Raw genomic sequence first — 17,044 nt, 5'->3', positions numbered from 1 at the left:
CTCCGCAATGTCTTCCCGTGGAGTCTCCTGTAGTTTCAGGCACCCTTCCTTCCCACCCTCACCCGATCTATGTTTCTCTGCTCGTTTATTTTTTCTCTCTTTCTTCTAAAATTCGTCTTTTTTGCAGAGACCTTCTGACTGGTGGCTTGTCTCATCCGCCATCTTGGCTCCCCCTTAAATTACTTTTAATAATGCTAACACAGTTCAGTGAAATAAAATTTCCAAGACTTCTTTTCACGGAATCCATTATTTGTGACTATGGTGCTGGCCTTTCAACTTTAAAAGAGTTTACATGTCACTGTCTTGACTTCATAGTATAATTTCAAATGTTTTGTTTTGTTTGGATTTTTTTTTTTGATTGAAACATTAACATTCTATACACAAATTCATTTTGGGATGAATAAGCCTAGATCTCATGAACACTGGGAATAAATGCTTTCGATGACTCTGAAATTTAGTTATATCTCTTATTCCATCTCCAAATCACATGGTTCTTGCAAATGAATCTTAACTGAACTCCCTGCACCTCTAGTACTTGCCTCTCCAGTCTTTTAACAACTGCAAAATATCATTTTAATCATAGATATTCTATCCTCATAGCTTTTTATTGCCTAAAGTATCAACTAGAAATTTTTCACCCTCACCTTATAGGCATTCTATATTTTCCCCTTCCTGATAGCATTAATATTTTAATGATAGTGATAATATTGAAGATAGCTAACATTTATTATTTATTTAGTACTGTCTTATGTTCTAAGAAGTATTGTATAAGTGTCCATTTAATCCTTGTAATAATCCTAGGAGATTGATTATATTATTATTGTTATTCACAATTTACAAGGGAGAAAACTGAGGCTTAATTAAGATGTTAACTAATTTTTCAAAATTCACACAGTAAATAATTAATGGAACAAGGACTCAGACCCATTTGCCTTTCCACAGAAACATTTTTTTATTAATTATTATTGATCTACTGCCTATAAGCTTTACTGCTGTCAAAGATTTTCTCTCTCCCCTCTCTGTATTATTTTTTTTAATCCACAGTCCATTTCTTTGCTTTTTCATCTAATGCATGCCCCTTGCCTGCCCTAGTAATCCAAACTCACCTCCTGTTGGCTCTCATCTGATCTCAGTCATCTCATTACAGAAGTTGAGAGCCTCAAAGTCATTATTAATGCCACCCTCTCCATCTATATGAAACAGACCAATAAGATATTTGTGTGTGTGTGTGTGTGTGTGTGTGTGTGTGTGTGTGTGAGAGAGAGAGAGAGAGGAAGACAGAGAAAGAGAGAGAGAGAGAGAATTTATGCAACGCTGACTAAAACATGTAGCAGCTATCCAGTGGAGATATATTGATTAGAGGAAGGAATAGGGAGGGCAAACTCCCAGGGAGCTTTACTCTAGCACTATTTTGATATCTTAAAAAGAGTTGAGGCAAAAACAGAATCTGTGAAAATTCTATGGTGCTAACAGAGCAGAAACATGTTCCTAAGAAGACCAATGCTTTAACCCTGGTCCTGACACTATGTAACTGCATAATCATAGGCACAGTATAAATTAGTCTAGATCTCAGCTTCCTGTCTTTAAAATGAATACAACCATCCCAACCTCACAGGATTGTTGTAAGAATCAAATTAAATAATTTTACGATGATGAAAATGCAAGAGAGATTAGTCCCTAAAGGTGCTTATGAACTAGTGAGGTAATAAAAATCTGACATATGGACAGAGTTTAATGAAACATTAAATATTTCTATTTATACAGAAACAGAAATATGTATATGTAAGGAAGAAAGATAATAGCCAATGATAATAGCTAAAGATAATAGCTAAGAAAGATAATATTTAATGATTTATTAATGTAAAGAAGAAAGATAATAGCTAATCATTACCATTATGATTTATGCTGGACACATTAATCAACTCATTTAATTAGCATATCAACCATATGACATAAATACAATAATAAACCCATTTTTCAGATGAAGCAACTAAGGCCCAGAGTAGAGAGTAACCTGATCAAAATAACACAGTTAAAAAGTGGTGAAGCTAGGATTTTAACCTGGGAAGTCTGACTTCTGATCATATACCCTTTAAAAAAAAATTCAAAATATTAAGGGGTACTGGTATAAAAGTAGAGACATAAACCAATGGAACAAAATAGAACCAAGAAATAAAACTATCTACCTATAACCAACTGATCTTCAACAAAGCAGGCAACAATATACACTGGGGAAATGAAACCCTACTCAATAAATGGTTCTGGGAAAATTGGATAGCCACAAGCAGAAGAATGAAACAGGACCCCTATCTCTTGTCATATACAAAAGTTAATTCAAGATGGATAAAAGACTTAATGTAAGGCATGAAATCATAAAAATTCTAGAAGACAATGTAAGAAAACTCTTCTATGACATCAGCCTAGGCAAAGAATTAATGACTAAGACCACAAAGGCAAATATAGCAACAATAAAAATGAATAAATGGGACTAAATTAAATTTGGTTTTTTACTCTTAACTAGTCTCTCTGACTCTGCAGACAGATGGGAAAACATAGGCTTCAATTCTAGGTCTTTGCTGCCAGGAAGCTAATTCTAACAATTACAAAGTCTACCCACACAGCTCCTCTCCATGCCTCAGGGGCACCTCTGTGTCAGGTTTACCTTTCGACAGTTTGTCCTGCCCTCACTGAGCCACTTGTTGATGATTATGGCCCTTAGGCTATTCAAAAATAGTTTATTTAGAGAAAAATTGAGTAATTGTGACAAATGGGTCTGCTATTCAAAAGCTTGGAGAATAGAAATGTTTTAGACATGCTGAAACTGCCATTTAAGAGAATTTCAATTTTCAATGGAGATTTTTCTTCTTGGCCATACTTAGGCAGCATAGAAATAAAAGATAATTTTAATCAGGCATTCTTAGAAGTTCTCTCGTGTTTTAGTTAACAATTCTGCAATGGCTTCATTAAGATTATAGTGTCTTACTTAACCTGTCATATGATTAGTTTTCTTCAGTCTGTTTACTAGAGTGGACCATAAGGCTAAGTGTACCACAAAAGCAAATTTACTCGGAAGTTATTGATTTTTTTCCCTCCTGCATTGCTATTACAAAATGAGAAGCCCTAACCTCTTCCCTCTTGTATTTAATATGCTGTGAGTTTTTAAAATCATCAGAGTGTAGAGCATCATTAGAAGCTACTGTGAAGCCCTGAGTATTTCAGCCCTTGAGAAAGAGCTAGAGGTATATTTCGGTGCTACACAGAGAACTGGACTACACAGAGAACATGTAATGAAGAACTTAGAAGAGAGGGAGGTAAAGTAATCTTCAAAGGTTAAAAAATGGTAATAGCAGTAAAATGATACATGCTGGTAATAATTGAGAGTGGTAAAAGCTAGGTTCAATTCCTAGGCCTACCATTTATTGATAGTGTGATTTGGGGGCCTGCCAATTAACCATTCCATGTATCTGTTACCTCAATTCAGAAATGAGGTGGATAATTCTGGCTGTACATATTCCATAGGGTTTGTGTGAGAGTCACATCCATTTATTTATTCAACAGATGTTTATTGAGTGTCTTTCTTATGCTGGACACTATGTATATACTGATAAACAAAAGAATTGGTTTCTATCTATAATGGGGTAGTTCAGTGGGGAGTTCAACAATAGTCTAAACATCTCACAAAAGTCACAAAAGTGAAATTACCAAACTAGTCTCCATGAAAAGCTTTAACAGGATGTCTTAAGTAAGATATAGGGCAGTGGTTCTCAATTGGGTATAATTTTATCCCCCCAGGGGACATTTGATAATATCTGAGACCTATTTAGTTTTCACAATTGGGGGAAGGAAGTGCTATTGGCATCTAACGAATAGAGGACAGGGCTGTGGTAAGCCTCCTACGATGCACAGTGGAACTAAGATTTAAACAATAAGTGGGAGAGAATTCTGGAGAACAGGTGGGAGAAGATTTGAATCAGAAGAACTAGCATTTGCATAGGAACCGACATGAGAATGGGATGCATCATATCCTAAGTACTAGTGGAAGGCTTGTGGGGCTAGGGCACAGAGAAGGGGAAATGGCACAAAATGATATTGGCGACAGGCAAAGCCAGATCATGCCAGGTGCAAAGGGTCATGAAGTTGAAGTAGATTTGGAGGATCCTCAGGTACAGACATCTGACTTGAGCAACTGAGTGGGAGGAGCTGGGATTCACTGGATGAAGAAGATGAAAGAGAAGCACATTTGAAGGCGGAAGAGGAGGATAAGAGATCAGATTTTGAAGCCGTTAAGTCCGAGAGGTCTATGAGACACCTGAGTAGAGATGACCAGTAGGCAACAGGCTATCCAATTCAAGAGAGAAATCTGACCGAGAAAATAAATGAGGAAGCCATTGACATAATATTTAAATGTTTAAATAGGTGAGGGTAAAAAGTAACAGGGAAGAGAATTCCTAATTGTGAAAGTGCTTTGTCAATCAAAACATGCTCTACAAATATAAGGAATTTCTGTTATTATCAATAGCAAGTACATTTTTCACATACATCTATTTATTTAACAAACCTTTGCTGTTCCTCATTATATGCCAGGTAACACACTTGGGGCTGGGGATAGATGAATAAGATTGACAGTTGTCCACAAAAAGTAAAGAAAGCAAGTGGGGGAAGAAACATATTAAATTCTCAATGCAAGTCTACACATCTAATGTAGAATATGAGGACTGCTGTTAATAATACTGTAGTCAGGATTTTTGTTTAATAAGTAGATTTTAGCTGCTCTTTCCTCACAGGCAAAAAAATGATAACTTTGTAAGATGATGGATATGTTAATTTGCTTCACTATCGTAACCATTTTACTATCTATATGTATCTCATAACATCATGTTATATACCTTAAATATACACAATAAAATTTATTTAAAAAAATAAAAATAAATTCTTAATGCTGTTCTATAAATGAGTTAAAATAGCTTTCCTTCTGTGAAAAGAGCCAAGAGGAGAAGGGCTGAAGGCTCTAGACAGGGAAGAAGAAGATAAAGACAGACTTCATCTGCCTCGCAGTTCTATTCGGGTTAGCCCTGGCTTTGACTCTGGTCTGAGGTTTAATATTCTGTGATCTAGCATCTGGCAGAACTGTGTTCAAACACAACCTGGTATCTTGCCTACTTTAGATAACTTCTCTCAGATCACTTGCTTTCTCTCCTGTATAGCACTGGGCATCTGATTCCAAAGTCTCTGCAGAGTGTGTAGAATATCACTCTGATACAATGCCTTGCATCTCTTAAGCACATTTGAAGTATTACTGACTGACTGAATAGATAGCACGATTTTATGTTGTATGAATTTCAATATATCACAGATCATATCATACCCTCTGTAAAGCTGCAGCTTACAGTAGAAGTTCATTTGCCATTTTACCAGGTACAGCCATACAAGTCTTGCCCTATCAAAGAAGTGTCACTTGCTCAAATAGGAGAAAATGGGTCAGAGGCCAGTTTTGTACAAGAGCCATGGCCATATTGACCATAGATTTCTGTAAATACAGAAGATCCTGGTAAATATTATAACATATATTTTTGAAATTTTGATTAGCTTTTATCTATTTAGTCTCCATTAATAACAATAGTATCAAGCAAACCCTGAAAGAGTATATGATACTCTAAACACTGTGCTGGAGCCGGCTGTGCATTGGCTTCTGCTCTCTGAGTTTATAGTTTAGAGGCAGAGATAAGAAACAAAAAGGTAAATAAATAAAGATATTTTTAATTAGGATGGGAACTATGAAAGAAACAAATAGAGTCCAGGAAGAAAGAACACTAGGAGGTTACATATTTTAGATTAGGGTGTAATGGTGGTAAGGAAAGATAAATCTACAATTACCTATGTAATTACTGATCACTAGTCAAATGTTTGTTGCACTAAGAGCCAAAAGACATAAATTTAATCTTATATCTATTACTTCTTATTAAATTAATTGATAAATTTAATTTAAATTAATTTATAAACACTGATGATAGTGCTTACTATGTGCCAGGCTCTGCTCTAAAGTCTTACAAACATTAACTCCTTTAATCCTCAACAACCTCATGCGATAAGTACTATTATAATCTCCACTTTACAGAAAAAAACTGAAGCAAAGAGAAACCAAAAAATTTGTCCAAGATCATATGGCTAATAAGCGGTGAAGCAAGTTTCTTTAACCTCTGTGAATATATTTCTCTATCTGTAAATTGGGAATAAGAACTTCATGGGGATGAGGTAGGTGCTATATGGAAAAGTAGTTTTTTAAACAGTAAAATGGCAGATATTTATCATAATAATTTTAATACCAATTATAATGCCAGTATTACAATGATGTGGGCTCTGAAGTTTAAATACTATTGGAAAACCAGAAATTTTATAAGCGAGGACCTTACCCTCAAGGGACTTTACTATCTTACCGGAGAGAGCTTACAGCATGTATGACATAGTACACAATTCAAAATTAAATCTGATAGTTTTGCTAAATTTAAATCTGTACCTTAGTTGAGGAGAAAATGGGATGGTTAAGGATTAAAATATATCCATAGATCTTTAAATTATGGCTCTGAAAGATACTTGAGAGATGGTTGAGTCTAATCTTTTCATGTCATAATTGAGTAACTGAAGCTTGTCAAAGCAAAATGACTGAACCAAGATCTTACAGCCAATTAGGGCAAGAATCATAACTAGAAGTAAGGGTCCTGGGTATTGAAATCTTTGTCCTTTCCTCTGATTAAATAAATTTATCCTTTGCTTCCCTTCCTGCTGGAAGGTCAGTGCTTTCTATGCTTTCCTCTCTTCCCCTTCCCCTCTCTCCCCAGGGAGATAGGTTGAACTGCAATATTATAATATTAAATGATTAGAGCTTGTCACTTAGGATAAAACCCAGGAGTGTGAAACTTTCCTATGGTTTTTCTATAAACTTTTAAAGAAATTTTTAAAAAATAGCTTCAATGAGGTACAACTGATACAAGACCATCTATTCAAGATAATGAACATATCCATCACCCACAAAATTTCTTCATGCCCATTTGTAATACCTCCACCCACCTCCCTTACCCTAGCCTCCCTACCTCACTATTCCCAGGCAAGGATTGTTCTCCTTTCTGTCACACAATTGTTTGCATTTTGTAGAATTTTATGTAAATGAGATCATAGTATATACTCCTTCTATCTGTCCTCTTTCAGCATGATTATTTTGAGATTCATCCATGTTGTTGCATATATCAATAGTTCATTCCTTTTTATTGCCAAATAGTATTCCATTGCATGCAAATATCACGATTTGTTTATCCATTCAACTGTTGATGTTATTTCAGGCATTTGGCTATTATAAATAAAACTGCTATAAATATTTGTATAAAAGTCTTTGAATGGACTTTCGCTTTTAATTCTCTTGGGTAAATACCTAGGAGTGAAATCATTAAATCATAGGATAGGTATATGTTTAACTTTAAAGCAAAAATCAATTAACTATTTCCAAAGGTGTTGTACTATTTTACATTCTCAGCAGCAGTGTATAAGAGTTCTAATCTTGGTACGGTCATTCATTTTTAACATTAGTCATTCTAATAGGGTATAGTAGTTCTGATTATGGTTTTGGTTTCCATTTTGCTAATAATTCATGATGTTGATAATCTTTTCACATGCTTACTTGATACCTTTATCTTCATTGGTGATGTGTCAGTTCAAATATTTTGCTCATTTTTAATTAGATTATTTCCTTTCTTATTATTGAGTTTTGAGAGTTCTTTGCATATTTTAGAAACAAGTCCTTTATCAGATATATACTTTGTAAATATTTTCTTCCACTCTAGGGTTTGTCTTTTTATTATCTTAACACTGTTTTTTAGAAAGAACAGAAATTTTTAATTTTAATGATGTCTGATTCATTAATTTGTTCTTTCGTGGATTTTGCTTTTGGTACTGTACCCAACCCAAAGTCATGAAGATTTTCTCCTATGTTTTCTTTCAATGTTTTATTTAGGTTTTACATCTAGATCTATAATCCATTTTGAGTTAATATGTACTAAGAGGTATGGATCAAAGTTTGTTGTTTTGCGTATGGATATCTAATCGTTCCAATATCATTTGTTGAAAAGATTACTTTTTGTCCATTGAGTTACCCTCGTACCTTCATTGAAAATCAGTTGTCTATATATCTATGGATCGATTCTTGGAGTCTCTATTATGTTCCATTGATCTATTTATGTCTTTATGCCAGTACCATACTGTCTTGATTGCATTAGCTTTATAATAAGTCTATAAATAAAGGAGTGATTTTTTTTAATTTTATTTTTCTTTTTCAAAGTTGTTTTGGCTACTGTATGTCTTGATTTTCATTATGATTTTAGAATCAGCTTGTCAATTTCTGAAACATATATACATACATAAATAAATAAAACATGCGCTAGTATTTTGATTGGGATTGCATGGAATCTATAAATTAGTTTCAGAGCATGACATCTTAACAATATTGCATCTTCTTTAATTTTATCTGTGTACATACATGGCTTGCACATTTTTATCAGGTTTATCCCTAAGTATTTCATTTTTTAAAAAAAATCTTATAAATGGTATTATTTCTTATTTTAATTTCTATGTATTAACAATATATAAAAATATAATTGATCTTTGTTTATTAATCTGGTATTCTGCAACCTTGCTAAACTTATAATTTCTAATAGCTTTTCTTCAAAATTCATTAGATTATACTATAGATAATTATATCATCTGTAAATAAAGCCATATTTATTTTATCATTTCCAATCTGTATTATTTTTCTTGCTTTGTCGCACTTTTTAGAACCTCTCAATGTTGAATAGAAGTTGTGAGAAGGGACCTACTTGTTTTGCCCTGGGAATTCTTTTTCTTTTGTTTTCTTTTTTTTAACAGAAATGTATACTAGATTTTGTAAAATGCTGTTTCTGTCCCTACTAAGATGATCATATGTTAGGGGTTTTTTTTTTGTTCCTTTAAAAAATTAATATAATAAAATGCATTGGTTTATTTTCAAATGTAAAACCAACTTTATATTCCCAGAATAAAGCCTGCTTAGTAATGGTACATTATCCTTTTTATATATTGCTGAATTAAATTTGCTAATTTATTTGAATTTTTGCACCTGTATTCATGAGAGCATATTGGTGTTTGCTTTTCTTATAATATCTTCATATGGTTTGGGAGCAGACTAATGCTGTCTTCAAGAAAATGAGTTGGAAAGTATTTGTTCCTCTTCAGTTCTCTGAAAGAGTTTGTGTAGAATTGCTATCATTTATTTCATTAAATGTTTGGTAGCATTCATCAGTGAAGCAATCTGGGTATGGAGTTTTCTTGGTAGGATGTTTTTAATTACAAACAACTTTAATAGATATGATGTGACTATGCAGGTTATTTATTTTTTCTTGAGTGAGCTTTGGTAGTTTGTGTCTTTCAAGGAATTTTTCCATTTCTCCTTCATATGTCCAAGGTATGAAATTTATTGGCAAGAAGTTGTTTATAAAATTTCCTTACTAGCTCTTTCATGTCTATGGAATATGCAGGGATGTCATCTCCTTCTATCCTGAGTTTGATAACCTGTTCCTCTTTTTTTCCACGTTAGTGTTTTTAGAGGATTATCATTTTATTGATATTATCAAAAAACTAGCTTTTGGTTTGATTTATTTTCCTCTATTTTCTGTTCTGATATTTTTATTTCCTTCCATCTGCTTATTTTGAGTTTAATTTGTAATATGTTTTTCTGGTTGCTAAAGATGAGAGCTATGATCACTGAGGAAGGAAATAGCAGAGGATGTAAACAGGTGGAAAACCATACCATGCTTGTGGGTCGACAGAATCAACATTGTTAAAATGTCTATACTACCCAAAGTGATCTACAGATTCAATGCAATCCCTATTAAAATACCAACATTATTCTTCACAGATATAGAAAAAATAATTTTACACTTTGTATGGAACCAGAGAAGACCCCGCATAGCAAAAGCAATCCTAGACAAAAAGACCAAATGGGAGGCATCAATTTATCAGACTTCAAACTATATACTACAAGGCTATAGTAACTAAAAGTTTGGTACTGGCACAAGAACAGGGACATAGATCAGTGGAACAGAACTGAGAACCCAGATATAAAACCATCCTCATATAGCCATCTAATCTTTGACAAAACAGACAAAAACATACACTGGGAAAAAGAATCCTTATGCAATAAATGGTGCTGGGAAAACTGGATAGCCACATGTAGAAGACTGAAGCAGGATCCACACCTTTCACCTCTCACAAAAATCAACTCACTCTGGGTAACAGACTTAAACCTAAGGCATGAAACTATTAGAATTCTAGAAGAAAATGTTGGAAAAACTCTTACGGACATCGGCCTAGGCAAAGAATTTACAAAGAAGACCCCAAAGGCAATCACAGCAACAACCAAAATAAATAAGTTGGACCTGATCAAATTAAAAAGCTTCTGTACAGCCAGAGAAACTCTCATGAGAGCAAACAGACAACCTACAGAATAGGAAAAAATATTCACATGATCATTAATTTAAGACCTTCTTTTCAAATATAAGTGTATAGTAATATATATGTTCCCTTAATTACTGCTTTAAGGGCATCCAACAAAAGTTGATATGTTGTTGTTTATTTTAATTCACTTCAAACTACATTCTATTATAATTTACTTTTGATTTCTTCTTTGACCAGTGGGTTATTTAGAATTGTGTTATTTTTGAGATATTTTCTTAATATTTTGGAGTTTCCAGAGATTGTTATTAATTTCTAACTGAATTTTATTGATTTTATTGTGATCAGAAACTATCCTTCCTATGACATGAATCTTTTTAAATTTATAAAAACTTAATTTACACCTCAAAATATGTTTTATCTTGATATATCCTACGTGAGCACTTAGGAAAAATGTGTGTATTTTGCTGTTATTGAGAAAAGTATTCCATAAGGCTATACTAGCTCAAATCAATGGCTTATTTTATACAAGTCTATATCCTAACAATTTTCTGTCTGCTTATTTTATTATAATTTATAGAAGGGTAGTAAGATCTCCAACTATAATTAGGGTTTGTCTATTACTACTTGCTGCCTTGATCGCTTCAGAAAATCAACTCTATCTTCTCAATTTAGCAAGTCCACTAGGCTACAACTGCATTCCTCCTCTCTGCAGTGTGTCCTAGAAGTTAAAAGCTGTAAGATGGGGAAAGCACAGGACCCACTTTGTTTATTTCCTTTCTCTCAGAGTTCACTGGTTTTTGTTGTCTGTTGTCCATTCTTGAAACTCATTCTTTCATATATTTTGACCCATTTTTTTTGGTTATTTTAGGTGAGTGCAATTGCGGTGAAGTTAAATTTACCAGTCACCAGCAGAAAGCATTCCAGTGTGCACCTGCTGGTGTATGGCAATCCCACCATGCAAAAAGTACCATTCCGAGGCCTGCAATCTAAGTTAAAGCATGGTAACATACTTAGATATGATAGACATGTGGACTACTGGCCTAGTGACTAGACATTTAATGGAAAAATGGTAATGATTAAATATCAAGCATTGTAGTAACAGGAAGAAAATATATAAAGTCTACTTTGGGGCAGGGAGAATTGCACATTGAGTGATAGTAGAAAAGAAATAGAGGATTGAAATAATATTACATTTATTTTTATATTCTAGCACAGTGCTTGGCATACAGTAGAGTTCAATAAATTTTTGTTAAACTGAGCCAAATTGAACTAAGTAAAATATTTGATTAGGTAAATATTTGATTTATGATAGACCCCACTTGAATTTTGAAAGTAAGAGTTTTCAGAACTTATAAAAGTGATTGGATAGGAATATAAAATATGTGAAATGTACTTAATAGAAACTAAATAATTAATTACCTAATATAAACTAAATGACTGAGCCACCTAAAGCCTCCAAAAGTATATCAATGTACCTCTTTTAAAGAGTGTGGAATAAAGATGGAATTTGTCACCTTCAAGAGGTTTAAGATTTTCACTGAATTTATGAATATCAATTCTGTAAGAATTCATTAAACTTAATATTGTTTATCATTAGGAATAGGGAGTTACTCATTTTCATTCAAGAATAGCCTTGGCTCCAGTCCAAATCTGAGTGTTAAGTCATTGGTTTACAAATTTTTTCTTGGTGTTATTTTCCTTCCAAATGGTTTCCTTCCAAACCGTTGATGAACTTTTCCCACCCTGTGCCTTTGCTCTCCCTTTCCTTTCTCTGGAATTTCCCTTACCTATCTCTGCATGTCCAAATTCTACTCCAACTTGAAGCTCTACCAAAGTGTGAAATCTTCCAGGAGGCTTCCCTAATTTTCCCATGGACATAATTTCTTCTTTTTTATTGTTTTTGGAATAGTTTATGCCACCTCTTTTATGGCATTTATACTTTTTCAACTTGTCTTTTTGGTATTTGTGCCTATGTATCATCCCTCCTATTAGACTTTAAGCTCCTTAAAGGTAGAATCAACATTTGATATATCCATTTGCCCATAGTGCTTTCAAAGAGTATAATACATGAGAGATGCTTGATATGTTTGTTGGACAAGTGAATGAGTCAAAGGGCATTTATGTAGAGTTTCTACACATAGCGACTGTGAATTCACTATCCTTCTTCCAAAGAATAAAGAAAAGAGGATCTCTCAGGAGATTCTGCTTACGTGAAAGAACAAAGGGACCCAACGAACAAGACATGGAAAAAGCCCTAGAGATGACAGAAGACCCAGAAATTGGAGTCTGGAATAATGATAACATTTGCTCAAGGATTTCAGAGAAGATCAGATGGGATTTTGGAAGATGACTTTAAAAACAACTTTTTAAAATTTTCTTGTTGTCTCCCGAGAAACTCAGAACATTTACTAGTGAAGGAATATTTTCTGGAAGTTGTGGGCTGGCTAGTCGACAGAGCATGAAGAAGCACCATGTGGCTGGGGCAGATGGGAGACTATAAGGGCAGGAATGAAGGCAGAGGAGGGACTGTGGGTGTGAGCTGAGCAGAAGAACACCATGAATGAGAAAAAGAGAAGGTTGATTGAATTGATATTGAAAAACAAACTGTCTAATGGCAATAGCCTTATGGTGTGTACTCATGAAATATTAAGGAAAAACAATCTCCCTACAATTAGCCCAGGTAGAAATTTTGAAAAAAAAAAAAAAAAGAAAAGAAAGTTCTACTTTCCATTACTCCAGTACAAAATTGAAAGTAGTTGAGATAAGAAGAAAATGTGGCTGATATCAGCCTTTGAGATTTTCACACCACAAGGTCATTAGTATGAACTAATCCAACGCCAGGGTATAAATGCAGAAAAACTAGGTAACCTAAATCATGCTGCTTTTCCAAAAATAATACAGCAAAAGTTCTTTCATTTATGTTATCAAATTGTTTCCTACAATTCATACCTTGTTTTGTACTGCTTGGGTTTTCTAGGTCAATTAAATAAACAATTTATTTATTATGCTGTATACTTCCCTCCTTTTGCCTTTTACCTCTCAAAATACTTGAGTAAATATCACCATTTTTGAATGTGAAACTAGCCCTGAAAGTATGGATTCCTTTGGAACTTCTGAGTGCTCAACACCTTCTTTCAAGATGACTTACCCCCTACCTCAGCAATCCCTTGGGTGAAGGGAACTCAGAATATGTCCCTAAATTCTGTTCATATTTTATTTAATGCTTTTATCAGCCTTTTGTTGTTGTTGTGTTATAGAGCACATGCATATTTCTTTGGAATTAACACATTCCAGCTCTGTGCAGCCCACTCTCAGTTCCCAAGAACATTCAAAGGCATAATTCTCCTGTATTATCTGTGCAAATTTTATCCAAAATAAGAAATAAATGTAACTTTTGTTTAATACATAGGCAACACAAAGGTCTTCTAATTACTGTTAAATTTTAAGATACAAATTTTCTGGCTAGTCTTTAGAGATAATCTTGGATAAACAATTTATAGTGTCACAAAAGACGTAATAATCTGTAGGTGAAGAATAGATCACATCTAGGTCTTAACTGAGAGGACAGTTGGACGTATCAAATAGCACTGTGAATACGAATGTGTTATAGCTGTATTTCTCACACAGCAGAGAGTACAGACACCTGCACGTGTACATATATGTGTGTATGTAGCACACTTCCTTCAATTTTACTACATTTCACAAGCTACTCAAATTCTACCTCCATGGCTTGCCACCAAAATCTTCTGTTAGAAATATTTTTTCACATCTCTGTCCCTCCTACTTCTTTCCCCCCACACACTTATGGTATGTGCAGTTTCGCCAGACCCGTGTGAAGACGGGAACACTGATGGGATTGCTTTTCACAAGTGTGGGAAAGAAAATCCTTCCCAATGAAAACATCTGTCTCTGTTCAAGTCATGCCCAGTTATCCCCCAATAGAAATGTTCTGATTAACTTTTTTTTTTAAGTCTTAAGATAGCAGTTTGTGTAGCAGATCTAATTAAGAAGTTTATGTAACAGATCTGCAGGGTTTTTTTCCTTCTTCAACTGGGTTCTGTGAGCTCAGTTAGAGTGTTACCAGCTTTCGCTATGCAACGGCCAAGTGCTTCTCGGGCTGAGAATTATCAACTTTTGTGGGATACTATTGCTTCCTTAAAACAATGTGAACAAGCTATGCAACATGCATTCATTCCGGTAAGACATATTTTCTTTTATTTTCCTAGGTATTCTTTTATTTTTTTTTCCTTTTGAACCTGTTACAGCTATAGAGAAATGCATGCATTCTATGCATTTAAAGACATGGTATCTTCTCTGTAGTTCTTGTTCAAAATAAATATGTCTGTTTTTGCTCTGTATAAAATCTGAATTCTTAATATTACCGAACATTAATTAATGAGAAAGAGTAAACAGTTGTCCAACCAAACTCATCCCACTTAAGATAATAGTTTCTAATAGTAATATATACTAAAAAAGGTCACAATATTGATATTATGTATATTAATGTTTAAAATGACCTGCAATGTGTACTTCCTGATTGGTTCCCCTAAAACTACTTAGAATTGCTCAAATATCTTTTGCAGTTGGGTTATATATATACATATTTACATCAAGAAGCCAAAAGTTAGTTCTTAAATTTTTGTTCTTTGCTTATCCAAGTAATACTCACCAAAAACCTCTCTTGAAAAGTGTGACTGTTTCTTTAGTAAATAGTGATGCAATACTTAGATCCTTGTAAGCCTGTCTGATAGAAGCGTATAGATATATAAAGTGAATTAATAAATGGGTTATTGTCATCGTGTTTTATATTACAGAAACAATGTTTGTGCTTAGCATTTATCCAACTAGAGGAACCAGTCTGGCTACATTTAATAGGCTGAGATAAGATAACTAGGACTTGAAAGAAGATTATCAAAATATTTGATTATTTGAATTAGATCTATTTCAAAGTATTGAGATAACCAATTAGCAGTGAGAAAAGATTGTTAAAAATTAATCTCTGCTAAAAATGATTTGGAGCCCCCTCAAGAAAAACATTATTTCCGACATAAAAACTCAAGAAATATGCTTCTGTCAATAGTTAGAATAAACCTTCCTTGAAGTTCAAGCTATTTTCAAATGACTCAAGTTAGATGCCATCATATTTTTCTCTGTAACTTGGGAATCAACTAAATGTCACAAAGACTGTGCTATATTTGAAGTTCTTCTAATTGAACCACTATATTCTAGTTGGATCACTGGAAGTTGATATTGACTATTAAAGACATAAAATTTACATAATTTTTTGCAAGGAACCTAAAAACTGATGGTTGGGGGCTCCTTAAATCATATTAAGTTATAATGATTCTGCTTTGAACCAGAATCTAGTATGTATAGTTTGCTTCTAATGTCTTTATCAAACTTCTCTTCCTTTGTTTTATCAAAAAGAGTATGATACTCCTTGTGATGTTGATCTCCTTCATGGAGCCTTCTCTGGCTAGGCAGAATTAGTTTTTCCCTTCTTGGTTCCATGTATGCATCTCTGATTTATGACATAAGATTTTATTTTTAAGTGTTTTTCTCTCTGTCTCTCTAATTATACTCTAATTTTTTGGAGAGAGGTGAAAAGGAAAGTAAGTTGGAGAACGGAACTAACGTGGTTTTCTTGTTTTCCTTTCTTGCACTCCTTGAATATAGACGTGCATCTGTTTCCATTGTCTAGCACAGTGCCCGGCACATAAAGAGTGCTTGGTGAACGTGTGAAAAATGATTAATAAATCAACAAGAGTCTCCAATTCCATGATTTCTAGTTGATTCATGATATTTTTCAGTGCCATCTTTGTCTGTACTGATATCAAAAGATTATTTCTATTCAAATCTGTCTGAGAAAACCATACACCTTGACTAAAGCACTGCAGTGGGGTAGTGGTGGGGACAGGGAAGTGTTAATACAGAGAATAGACCCTTTGGGAAAAGATAGCCTTAGATTCAATTCCCATATTCAATGGGCTACTTTTTCTTCCCTTCTAGTGTCTGTTCCCAATTTCCCCTGCTGCACACAGACATGTAAGCATACCCAAGTTATCATTCAGGTTTGCTTTACTTTTGCCTGCTCTAAATTTTGAGAAGACATTGAAAATTTGCCAATGTCTCAAATCTTTTCCAATTTCTTCTAGGTCTTTATTAAATATATCATTGTGTCATCATAATTTTATGATGACTCCTTTTGGAAAACAATAGTCGTCATTAAAATATCAGTTTAAGGCTGGGCACGGTGGCTCACACCTGTAATCCTAGCACTCTGGGAAGCCGAGGCAGGTGGATCGTTTGAGCTCAGGAGTTCGAGACCAGCCTGAGCAAGAGTGAGACCCTGTCTCTACTATAAATAGAAAGAAATTAGCCAAGCAACTAAAGTTAGAAAAGATTAGCCAGGCATGGTGTTGTGTGCCTGTAGTTCCAGCTACCCGGGAGGCTGAGGCAGGAGGATCGCTAGAGCCCAGGAGTTTGAAGTTGCTGTGAGCTAGGATGACACCACGGCACTCTAGCCCGGGCAACAGAGTGAGACTCTGTCTCAAAAATATATATATAT

The 17,044-nt window shown here is 34.2% G+C and overlaps 1 protein-coding gene across 8 annotated transcripts in view; it reads left to right on the top strand.

The window, feature by feature from the left end:
* DLG2 (discs, large homolog 2 (Drosophila)) overlaps positions 1 to 17,044 on the top strand; it is a 1,994,579-nt gene that overhangs the window by 1,239,245 nt on the left and 738,290 nt on the right. For 2 of the 8 annotated variants that reach the window (XM_012641835.1, XM_012641830.1), the window contains exon 1: positions 14,550 to 14,673. The exons of 5 other annotated variants lie outside the window; for them this stretch is intronic. In XM_012641835.1, the coding sequence (XP_012497289.1) occupies positions 14,569 to 14,673 (105 nt within the window). In that variant the 5' untranslated portion in view covers positions 14,550 to 14,568. Of the gene's footprint in view, positions 1 to 14,549; positions 14,674 to 17,044 lie in introns of those variants that run through there. One more of the 8 variants, XM_012641834.1, reaches the window with a different exon arrangement.

Source organism: Propithecus coquereli, unplaced genomic scaffold (genome assembly GCF_000956105.1).
Source record: "Propithecus coquereli isolate 6110/MARCELLA unplaced genomic scaffold, Pcoq_1.0 Scaffold170, whole genome shotgun sequence".
NCBI lineage: Eukaryota > Metazoa > Chordata > Mammalia > Primates > Indriidae > Propithecus > Propithecus coquereli.
This window is presented reverse-complemented; position numbering and strand designations above follow the sequence as displayed.